The sequence below is a fragment of the Coregonus lavaretus genome, assembly GCF_964263955.1.
Source record: "Coregonus lavaretus genome assembly, chromosome: 12".
Taxonomy (NCBI): Eukaryota; Metazoa; Chordata; class Actinopteri; order Salmoniformes; family Salmonidae; genus Coregonus; species Coregonus lavaretus.
Genome location: NC_139999.1, coordinates 47,168,238 through 47,180,290, shown reverse-complemented (window position 1 = coordinate 47,180,290; position 12,053 = coordinate 47,168,238). Strand labels below are relative to the sequence as shown.

General features: G+C 42.9%; 1 protein-coding gene across 22 annotated transcripts in view; it reads right to left on the bottom strand.

Moving 5' to 3' along the window:
- LOC311138536 (calpastatin-like) overlaps nt 1-12,053 on the bottom strand; it is a 68,627-nt gene that overhangs the window by 27,744 nt on the left and 28,830 nt on the right. For 2 of the 22 annotated variants that reach the window (XM_084173255.1, XM_084173257.1), the window contains exon 1: nt 8,285-8,435. The exons of 18 other annotated variants lie outside the window; for them this stretch is intronic. In XM_084173255.1, the coding sequence (XP_084029381.1) occupies nt 8,285-8,287 (3 nt within the window). In that variant the 5' untranslated portion in view covers nt 8,288-8,435. Of the gene's footprint in view, nt 1-8,284; nt 8,436-12,053 lie in introns of those variants that run through there. 2 more of the 22 variants (XM_084173265.1, XM_084173254.1) reach the window with 2 other exon arrangements.

Below are 12,053 nucleotides of genomic sequence, written 5' to 3'. Positions count from 1 at the left end.
ACAAAGAACCCTTTTGGAACACTTTTTTCTAAGAGTGTGTCTTGTGGGAGCACAGTTGTGTTGACCTTGTCAAAACTAAAGGCCTTAGCGAGCTGGGTTTGAGGCAATCCCTGATTTAAACTGTACGTGATTAGATATGTGATATCATGGTTGCAGCCTGGTGTTTTCACCAGTAAGTGATAATCAGTAATGAACCTTAAATGAAGGAAGGAAAGGAGGGAAGGATTTATCAGTAAAGTATTGGAACAAGTCCCCCCAGACGGGCTGGGAGGAAGTAGGGAGGGGAAAGTGAGGTCACATACACCCAGGGGCGGAAAGTGGGCTAACGAGTCACGCTGCCCTCCTTTTGCATAAATATTTTTGCGCTAGGCAACACACCAGATTCTGCCGGCGAATGAAAGGACAGACAAAGAGAGGGCGGTGGCTTGGCATGGCACCTGGCTGGCTCATCTTTTGGCAACCAAAGAGATACAATTAGTTTGTTATCTGTATCTCTATGTTGGCAAAACTATACCAGAGCACTCTATTTGAATGCCTCTAGTTAGACCCAAGCTACTCAAGTATGTTTATTTCAAATTAAATTACAGACTATTGTGGTTGATTAAAGAATGTTGAGGGGGAAAACAAACCCAAAACAAAGACGTTGATTCAAAAGGCATTTGGTTGCAAATCTACTCATGTGATCATGGCAGCAAAGGAACATGGGCATCTCACTGCGAGCTTTCTCCTCTGTCTTCCAACCAACAGCACACGACAAAGGAAGTGGCTTTGGGTGTGTAAACAAACCACACTTCTCATTTCTAATGCAACAAAACCTACTTCAACGAACCCCACTGACTCTAACTACCCTGCCCCTCTGGCCTTCATGTTGTATGAAGTCCTTGTCCAACCTAACCGAACGTAGCAGGCGTAAAATAAACGCCTGAAACTAGATCCCCTACATACTGTTCCTGACGAGAAGACTGTCAGAGGAGGTTATCTTCTGCACTGTTCAACCAATCCAGTAAATGTGGAGGAGGAGTTATGATGGAGTGTCGCCTTGTTAACTTCCAAAAGCGGAAGTCGCGTCTTTCCATTTCCCCTGAAGACCGGAACATCCAGTTGTTTGGTACTCGGCAGAGGCTAATAGCATACAAGCTAATAGCCATTCTAAACTTACCAAGGTCTGTCTTAGCTCTTGATTCAATGTCAAAAAGTACACACCAGACATCAACTCAGAGACATTTTTGTCAAGTCAAGTGAAAGATCAGTTGGATCAGTTAGTCCGCATTCACTACACAAGGGTAATGATGAACAGAATTGTAGCACATTTGGCTAATGTGTACGAATGGGATTTCTCCTCTGGTGTGCTAACGGCTAGCTAGGCCAGAGAAGAATAATGCTAAACAGGCAACTGAGGGTCTCAGGAATGGGAAACATTTACCACCTAGCTGATGTCAGACCAGTGTGTGATAACTGTTGACCTTTGACATCTCATTTACATTCCGTAGTCAGTGACCTCACGGCTGCAGATTGAGGATGACTGACCTTCTGCAGCATGGTTACTTACTTCAGCTCTACACACTGATTCTCTATAGCTACTCCAGCCATACTGTTCTACACTCCAGCTATACAGCCTATGACAAGGGAAGGGAATTGCCAGGGACCTCACGATACGATATTATCACGATACTTTGGTGCCGATACGATATGTATTGCAATTCTCACAATTCTATATGTATTATGATTCGATACTGTTACTTTATTGCGATTCGATGTTCCAAATATATATTTGCAGAGGGACGAGAGAGCCATGAGAAAACAACTATATATATATATATATATATATATATACACACACACACACACACACACACACTGGAGTTTTGGTGCAGGTACAGCCAACTAGCGCAAAAATAATATTGCGATATTGTCAAAACTATACGATATATCGTCAAAAGTAACATCCCCATATGTAACTGTATCAATGTTTTCCCTCATCACTACCTATGACCCCCTATTCTCAAATCTGGCCTCAAGGTCCACAGCATTCTTCCCGTCCAATAAGAAACTGATTTACACCTGGAACACCAGGTGAGTGAACTCTCTGGACAATCAGTGGCATTAAGTGCATACTAGTGTACACAAAAGTATGCTGAATGGATTTGTATCTGCTTGGGTGGCACACCATTAAAACCACCAGTCACAACAACAACAGTTTTTTTCCCTTCAAGGCTCTCTCTCAGGGAAAATCCTGGAGAAGGTGTCCACCCATGCAGACACACACGTGATCTGTAGACATGTTAGGCTAGCTCACCTAGCTCCCAGAACTACCCAGATACCTTTTAATACAGGCAGATAGATAAACAACAGTCAGCCCTACTGCATACAGTCCATTAAGAACCACACAAAGCACTGGCAGGGTAGAGAATAGAGGGCAGGTACCAGGCAGAATAAGAACATGTCTCAATGTCAACAGTGACTGTACAGCGGAAACCAGTCAACCACACAAATGCATCTCTCGGGGTCCAACCTAAAAAGTGTTATAAACTACGACTAACCAGTCACTTTTACTGGGTGTACCTTATTGGAGGTAGGCCTACTTCATGAGTCTAACACAGTATTCTGTTTTGCTATTATTATTATTAGTATTATTATTATTAGTATTATTATTACTACTGAATAATAATAGCAAAACACTATCACTAAAATAGACATGTAGCTGTTTTAAGGACCAGTTGCCCTGAAACCAGTTGAAACTATCTATGCACGCACGCACACACACACTAAGTCAGAGTCCTATAGCCACGCCCGAGAAGGGTGTGTATCAAATGATGGCACAGAAACATTACTCACAGCACCACTTAAAATACTGCATAAAGGGGCAGCCAGCGTGGCACAGGAGCCAATGCTGCCATGGTTAATAATATATTCATATGTCAGTCTGTGTAACCAGGAGAGAGTAGGGTTGTTCCTCCTAGGGGTTTAATATGAGTGCTTATTCAACCATAGGGTTAAAGAGATTGTCTTTACTTTACTGAGCTGGGCTATGAAAAGAGTTGACTTATACTGGGCCCCACCCCACAGACCACAACAGACATGTGAAAAGGGCTGGGTATAGCAACACGGCTAGCTGCTACAGGGGAACAGGGCTGGGTATAGCAACACGGCTAGCTGCTACAGGGGAACAGGGCTGGGTATAGCAACACGGCTAGCTGCTACAGGTGAAAAGGGCTGGGTATAGCAACACGACTAGCTGCTACAGGTGAAAAGGGCTGGGTATAGCAACACGGCTAGTTGCTACAGGGGAACAGGGCTGGGTATAGCAACACGGCTAGTTGCTACAGGGGAACAGGGCTGGGTATAGCAACACGACTAGCTGCTACAGGTGAAAAGGGCTGGGTATAGCAACACGGCTAGTTGCTACAGGTGAAAAGGGCTGGGTATAGCAACACGGCTAGCTGCTACAGGGGAACAGGGATGGGTATAGCAACACGGCTAGCTGCTACAGGGGAACAGGGCTGGGTATAGCAACACGACTAGCTGCTACAGGTGAAAAGGGCTGGGTATAGCAACACGGCTAGCTGCTACAGGTGAAAAGGGCTGGGTATAGCAACACGGCTAGTTGCTACAGGTGAAAAGGGCTGGGTATAGCAACACGGCTAGCTGCTACAGGGGAACAGGGCTGGGTATAGCAACACGGCTAGCTGCTACAGGGGAAACGGGCTGAGTATAGCAACACGGCTAGCTGCTACAGGGGAACAGGGCTGGGTATAGCAACACGGCTAGCTGCTACAGGGGAAAAGGGCTGGGTATAGCAACACGGCTAGCTGCTACAGGGGAAAAGGGCTGGGTATAGCAACACGGCTAGCTGCTACAGGGGAAAAGGGCTGGGTATAGCAACACGGCTAGTTGCTACAGGGGAACAGGGCTGGGTATAGCAACACGGCTAGCTGCTACAGGGGAACAGGGCTGGGTATAGCAACACGGCTAGCTGCTACAGGGGAAACGGGCTGGGTATAGCAACACGGCTAGTTGCTACAGGGGAACAGGGCTGGGTATAGCAACACGGCTAGCTGCTACAGGGGAAAAGGGCTGGGTATAGCAACACGGCTAGTTGCTACAGGGGAACAGGGATGGGTATAGCAACACGGCTAGCTGCTACAGGGGAAACGGGCTGGGTATAGCAACACGGCTAGCTGCTACAGGGGAACAGGGCTGGGTATAGCAATACGGCTAGCTGCTACAGGGGAACAGGGATGGGTATAGCAATACGGCTAGCTGCTACAGTGATGACAAAGCATTTGGCTAACATGGACACAAAGTATGTCATTACTTTGGAATTGACCCAAACCCTGATAGCAACAGCAAGCTAGCTGCTACAGTGATACCAAATGAGTAAGCTAACCAGTGTAGGCTACAAAGTATGTCATACCGACCTATATAGGGACAATTCTGTCTAGTAGTGTCATGTACTGGTTCAGCTGGTGTTATAGCTATGCTAATAGACATTTCCATCCAAAAGGACCCATGAGCACCAACATGTAAAGTTCATAAGAACATGTCAAATTGGGTGTCAAATGAAAGCAAAGAGTCTATATTTTTGAGAAATTAAGGCATTTATACATTTTATACCCATTTTCATCCTACAAATTAGGAATAAGCAAAGGCTTTGATTTCTGGTCAAACACATGGAAAAGGGGTCTTAGACAACATCTACCAGAAAAAGTCAAAAGGTATTAGAAATAAATCAAAACACAATAATGGTGAAGTAAAGACCCTTGCCTGCTAATATCAACACTTATATTTAGCTTTGGATACATTATTTACCTTCTGTAAGTTTAAGAAACATTGCATTGTGCCTTGTAATTCCGTTACCAAAAACCCACATATCTTTAAGATATTTTCACATTTCTCTCCCTCATGAAGAAGGAGGATAATAAAAGTTAACAGAAGTAACAAGTAAAGGTAGACCTACCAATTTGTTATAATATTTTTACTGATATCAAGTTTATTTATTTATTATTTAGTGATTAAAACATGTAATTCAGTTACCAAATCGGTAACGGAATTACCCCAAAATCTGTAATGGAATTACTGCAACTGAATTGGCTACAATGGGAAATCACAGTAGTAACAAACCATATTTGGGTCACCTGCTACTGTCCTCCCTTCATTTTACATTTTAGTCATTTAGCAGACGCTCTTATCCAGAGCGACTTACAGTTAGTGAGTGCATACATAAATATTTTTTTTCATACTTACATTGGCATCCTGTTATGTTCAGCTCATAACTGGGGTTTTTTCTATTTTTGTCATCTGGTGGTCAAAGCAAGACTGAAAACAGTCTGGACAACCCCTCCCTCTCTCTGCCGCTCTCTCTCTCTCCCCCCGGTAATGTCACCTACCATGACACCTACCCTCTTTCCATTTACTGTAACAAGCATCCTCACCCACTGAATACCGACCGACACCGGGTGTCCATGGACGTTGAAAAGTACTTGAAATTTGGTCAGTCAGCCCAGGCCGGACCAAATCTGAACCAATCATAGACATCTATGTTTCACAAGTTTGGACAGCACAGTATTGTACAGTACAGGACAGTAAAGAAAATAAAAGTACAGTATAGTTCAGTACAGTAAAGCACACTAGAGTAGAGTACAGTATAATGTACTGCATTGTACTGAACATATCAACTATACTTTACTGTACTCTACTGGGCTCTTCTGCAGTGGTTCCCAACCTTTTTTGGTGACCGTAGCACCAACTGAATTTTGCTCTGCCCCGAGTACCCCTGAAGTATCCTCCCATATAAACCTTACCAGTAGGCCTATGGTCTCAAAAAAAAAAAAAAAAAATGTATTCTTAAGTACCCCCAAAAGGATAGGTCATTACAATAATAGTCAGTGTGTAGAATAATACTAAAATATGCAAAAGATGGATATTGCATATTTCTACCTTTGTGTACCTATTCAGGATACATCACCATGAAGAGAATGATATTCATATGCATAATTATGCATTTCTGTAAAGTACAGATCAGGGACCAATGATGTAATTCCGTTACCGTAATTTCGTTACGGGATGTAAATCCACTTCACCTACTGTAAACCAAATTATTATAATTTTGTCATAGTTGACACCCCATTCTTTCTGCAGACATCTTTCAATCTTAATTTGGAGCAGATATTTAACAGAGTTTTTGGAAAATGTGGTAAAAAAAAACGGGAGGGAGATTTTACCGTACTTTTGTTACCAAACTTTGCATCTGCACAGTTCTTCCAGTAAATGTGTTTTTGTGAAATGTTCTATGTGAATTGCTCAAAGTAGTCCTTGTGAATGGAGTTGAATGATTTGTTAAACTTGGAAATCAATGGTTTTTGATTGGCATACATTTTAAAGTAAAAACGTAATTCTGTTACAGTGGAATTGCCCTAATGTAAATAGTGTGATAGTTGGAGTAATTTGGAAAACAGACATCAATGACTAGAATGCACTCATATAACATGAAAGAGCTCACGACTGCCTGGACTCATGCTTTGCTTTGCAAAGATGTCATGCAGTAATATCTGACAAGTCTAAAACACTGTCACGCCCTGACTCAGGGGACTCTTAGATGTTGAGTCAGGGTGTGTATATTCTTTGTTATATATATTCTATGTTGTAGTTCTATTATGTGTAGATCTATGTTGGCCGGTGTGGTTCCCAATCAGAGGCAGCTGTGGCTCGTTGTCTCTGATTGGGGACCATACTTAGGCAGCCTATTGGCACTAGTGGGTTGTGGGATCTTGTTCCGTGTAAGGTATGTTGTTTGTGTCTACCTTGGACTTCACGGTTCGTTTAGTTTGTTGTTGTGTTTATTCGTTATAATAAACATGTATGCATATCACGCTGCGCCTTGGTCCGTCCCGTCCTTCAACGAATGTGACAAACACAGCATACCAGTGAAGGCTCCTCAGCAGAGGAAGTGGGTGAATGAATTTCATAAAAATGTAAATAGTGAAACATTAACAAAGTTATCCTTTTTAGATAAAACTACACTAAATATGTTCACGTCACCAAATAATTGATTAAAACACACTGTTGTGCACTGAAGTCCACAAGCAAAGGGAAAAGGTGAGAGGAGGAGAGCGCATTGAAGCAAAAAGGAATTATCCAACGATCAACGCTTTTTGTATGTAGCTACTATGAAAGTGAACTGTGTTTGCGTGTGATCAGGGGTGTGTTCATTCCACCAATTATGTTGAAAAATGTTTCTTAAAATGAAGCAAACGGAACGAAACGGGGATAAACAGACCTGAATTTGTCCAATAGACACTCTTGTTTGCAACTGTTGGACTAATGATTACACGCTAGATCAGCTAGATGCAGGCAAGATTGTGCAAGGAGGTATTGAATGTCAATGTTTGTCACCTTGATTACTCAAATTTCTCTCGACCTGTGCACGTAGGTTGTAAACTTTCATTCATAGGCTAGGTTGTAGCAACCTCATGATGGGTATAGGGAAAGTTTGAGTATCGTATAGTAGCCCACACCTATTGATGTTACATTGAGCTGGGTGAACGAAATATGAATGACAGTCATCTAATATGCTGTAATAGAAATAAGGCCACGCTCATTTAAAAAAAATGTCCTCCCTCATCTTAAACCGACACTGCAGCATACTTCCTGTTGTCATAATAATGCTTTTTCACAGCGGATTGTCACGTTTGTCAAATGTCACAACAGCAATAAGTGAATTGACTCACAGTTCACAGTAAAAGTCAGAATGTGTGTGTGTGTATAAAAGCAGGCTCTCTCTTATCCTCAAATGATTTTTGAGTCTAAATGTCGTATTGTGAACCTAATATAATCTCAACAGATCACTATATCTACACCGCCAGCAGCACTCTGATGACATCACAGAGTTCCCTTCCTCGACCAGGTAACATCTTACAGTACAGAACAAGTCTGCCAGAGTTCAATTTAATAACGAAGCAATTTGCCTCCAAGCGATCTCTGTAATTTCCCCCTCGGTCACATACAGCTGTTTTGAGCTCTTTGCTAAGTTTCCTAGTTAAGATGTTAAGAGCTGTAAACTACATGTAAACATCAGAAGCCCCATGGCTTCATCTGACTGACTCAAGTAACATCTGTGGTGGATATGTCTGCTCATAAAAGATAATGACATCACTCACCACAACAGTGTAGGTCAACTGCCGCTTCAGCAATATGACAAAACCATCAAACTAAATCTATAGGGCTGGCACCAAAAGAGGAAACCACAAAACACACACACACAGAAAAGCTGTGTTTAGGTACATACCATAGATTTGAGTGTGAGTGTATCCTGTATTTATCTGGATAGTCCCCGACTCTGTGCTGAGGCTAAATTACCTTATATTCCCTCTGGATGAAGCATATAAGTCCCACAAACACACATGCATACAAACCACAGACTAGAGATAAAAACCTCTGCTCCTCCCACTTGGACAAGCCCGACAGGACAGTAATGCTCAAGCACCTCCCCTTTTCCAAAAAGGAAGTGGAGATGCCTGGATCTGATTGGTTGAAAGGGGACACTGTGCCCACCTCCTTCACAAGGCTAGCCAGGAAAAACAAACAAGACCGTCAGTTCCATTGAGGGAGTTCGATTAAAATAAACCGCGGTGCACCGGTCTATGGCCCGTGGCGTGACGGGAAAAAGCGGTGAGGAAGGAGCGCCCTTCTAAAATCGAACAGTAATCTGTGCCGCTCGGCCATGTTGTCAACAAGGCAGCATGGTACACTGTTCAGAAACATACAACATGACTTTTCCATAAAATATATGTTGGAATATTCTAACTCGTTCTCATTGGGAAGGCAGATAAAGTATTTTTATCAAAAGCAATCACTTTTGCATTTGAAAACACAGAATCCTACGCATTACTCCACGTGCTTAACCTACGGCACTTTTGCACCTGGATCACGCCTGGGAGGCAGTCCGGTTCCAAAACGAACGCAATCACTTTTCACCCGGTGCCTACTCCTCCCACCGGGGCAACCCGGGCCAGATAATCAAATCCCCTACATGTGTGAGGGAAAGTTTGGGCTGGGTCTTCTGACTGTGTGTGTTTGTGCATATGTGGCGGTACTAAAAAACAGATACAACAGCCTTCATGTAGAAATGAGTAATGATGATTAAGCAATGAATGTATTGTATGTGCTGTAATGTGAGCTGACCAATTCCTAAGCATATATTTAATAGTGATAGAGATGGGTGGAGTCGAAGCAGGCTGGGCAGAGGTGGCTTTGCTGCAAGGACTGTCTGTCTGTCTGTCTGCAATAAGGTGTGTCTGATACACTCACTGCTTAGGAATCTGAACAGCAGAGCCACTCAAAACCAGAAAGAGAGAGAGAGAGAGAGAGAGAGAGAGAGGAGAGAGCATAAAGAGGGAGAGAGAGAAAGAGAGAGGAGGTGCTTCAACATCTGCATCGCTTGCTGTTTGGGGTTTTAGGCTGGGTTTCTGTATAGCACTTTGTGACGTCTGCTGATGTAAAAAGGGCTTTATAAATAACATGTGATTGATTGATTGTATATAAAAACAGACAAATGGTATAAAGAACGAGAATGAGGGAGAAAGAGAGGGAGTGAAAGCGAGAGTGTGACATGGAAGCTCTAGCCCAAACCACACCCTTTTACAGAGAGGAGCAAGGGAGGGGGGAGAGCGAGACCAATGATTATATGCTAAAAATGAAAAGAGAGGGAGGAAGAGGAAATAGCAAGGACGGGAGGGAGGATGAGAGAGAGGATAATGGAGGAAAAATATGTGCTTCTTCCCTTACCCAAAACAGTCTTCAAAGACCTTGTTGTAGCTACTATGAAAACACACAGGAAAATGTCGCGACGGGACATTAGCCAAGCCTTATGGAGTGCGGAAAAACATGGCTACGCGAACTCATGCTTATGTTTAAACTACGATGTCATATGAGCTTGAATTCAATTGATTTACCAATGGTTCAATACTTCCATGCCACAAAACTCAATAGATATTAGACGTTGTTTTCTTAACTCCTCAGATAGAAGTCAGCTTCTTAGATAAGTCAGCTTCTAAGATGTAGAACCATTAAGTAAACTGAGAAGGGCCTGTCTAGCAGGCTGGCTCCCACTAGTGTCCAGAGACAGAGTGGCACTTACTGTAAACTACAGATATGAGTGTGTTTGAAAGAGAGCAAATTCTAAGGGGAAAGTCCCAAACTCTCCACCATCAGTGTGACACTCCTTCAATGTTCCTTTCCATTTAATGTACTTGTTACTTTGTATCTGTAAATAATCAATGTGTTCTGTGAGACAGAAGGGGTTTAAATGACATGGAATGTCCTCAGTCAACGTTTGTTGACAACGACACATAGAAGATAGAAAGGGACAGATCAGGCAGAACTTGTCTTGGGTGGTCATGTTGCCCTGGGAGGTTTTAAGATGTCACAACTACAGACTAGGAAACGTTTAGTTGTTTCATGTAATAATGTCATGTAATATTGATATATCCATGCAGTGTTGTGGAGAAGTGTATTGTTTGTGTAGTGTAACAAGGTGAAAACTGTACTTTGTTATGATTGATAATTATGCATTTAATTGTTAAATGCATTTAATTTGTTTAATGTAATATTTTTGTTTTGTGTTTTGTGCACACATACAGTGAGGGAAAAAAAGTATTTGATCCCCTGCTGATTTTGTACGTTTTCCCACTGACAAAGAAATGATCAGTCTATAATTTTAATGATAGGTTTATTTGAACAGTGAGAGACAGAATAACAGCAAAAAAATCCAGAAAAACGCATGTCAAAAATGTTATGAATTGATTTGCATTTTAATGAGGGAAATAAGTATTTGACCCCCTCTCAATCAGAAAGATTTCTGGCTCCCAGGTGTCTTTTATACAGGTAACGAGCTGAGATTAGGAGCACACTCTTAAAGGGAGTGCTCCTAATCTCAGTTTGTTACCTGTATAAAAGACACCTGTCCACAGAAGCAATCAATCAATCAGATTCCAAACTCTCCACCATGGCCAAGACCAAAGAGCTCTCCAAGGATGTCAGGGACAAGATTGTAGACCTACACAAGCCTGGAATGGGCTAAAAGACCATCGCCAAGCAGCTTGGTGAGAACGTGACAACAGTTGGTGCGATTATTCGCAAATGGAAGAAACACAAAAGAACTGTCAATCTCCCTTGGCCTGGGGCTCCATGCAAGATCTCACCTCGTGGAGTTGCAATGATCATGAGAACGGTGAGGAATCAGCCCAGAACTACACGGGAGGATCTTGTCAATGATCTCAAGGCAGCTGGGACCATAGTCACCAAGAAAACAATTGGCAACACACTACGCCGTGAAGGACTGAAATCCTGCAGCGCCCGCAAGGTCTCCCTGCTCAAGAAAGCACATATACAGGCCCGTCTGAAGTTTGCCAATGAACATCTGAATGATTCAGAGGAGAACTGGGTGAAAGTGTTGTGGTCAGATGAGACTAAAATCGAGCTCTTTGACATCAAATCAACTCGCCGTGTTTGGAGGAGGAGGAATGCTGCCTATGACCCCAAGAACACCATCCCCACCGTCAAACATGGAGGTGGAAACATTATGCTTTGGGGGTGTTTTTCTGCTAAGGGGACAGAACAACTTCACCGCATCAAAGGGACGATGGAGGGGGCCATGTACCGTCAAATCTTGGGTGAGAACCTCCTTCCCTCAGCCAGGGCATTGAAAATGGGTCGTGGATGGGTATTCCAGCATGACAATGACCCAAAACACACGGCCAAGGCAACAAAGGAGTGGCTCAAGAAGAAGCACATTAAGGTCCTGGAGTGGCCTAGCCAGTCTCCAGACCTTAATCCCATAGAAAATCTGTGGAGGGAGCTGAAGGTTCGAGTTGCCAAACATCAGCCTCAACCTTAATGACTTGGAGAAGATCTGCAAAGAGGAGTGGGACAAAATCCCTCCTGAGATATGTGCAAACCTGGTGGCCAACTACAAGAAACGTCTGACCTCTGTGATTGCCAACAAGGGTTTTGCCACCAAGTACTAAGTAATGTTTTGCAGAGGGGTCAAATACTTA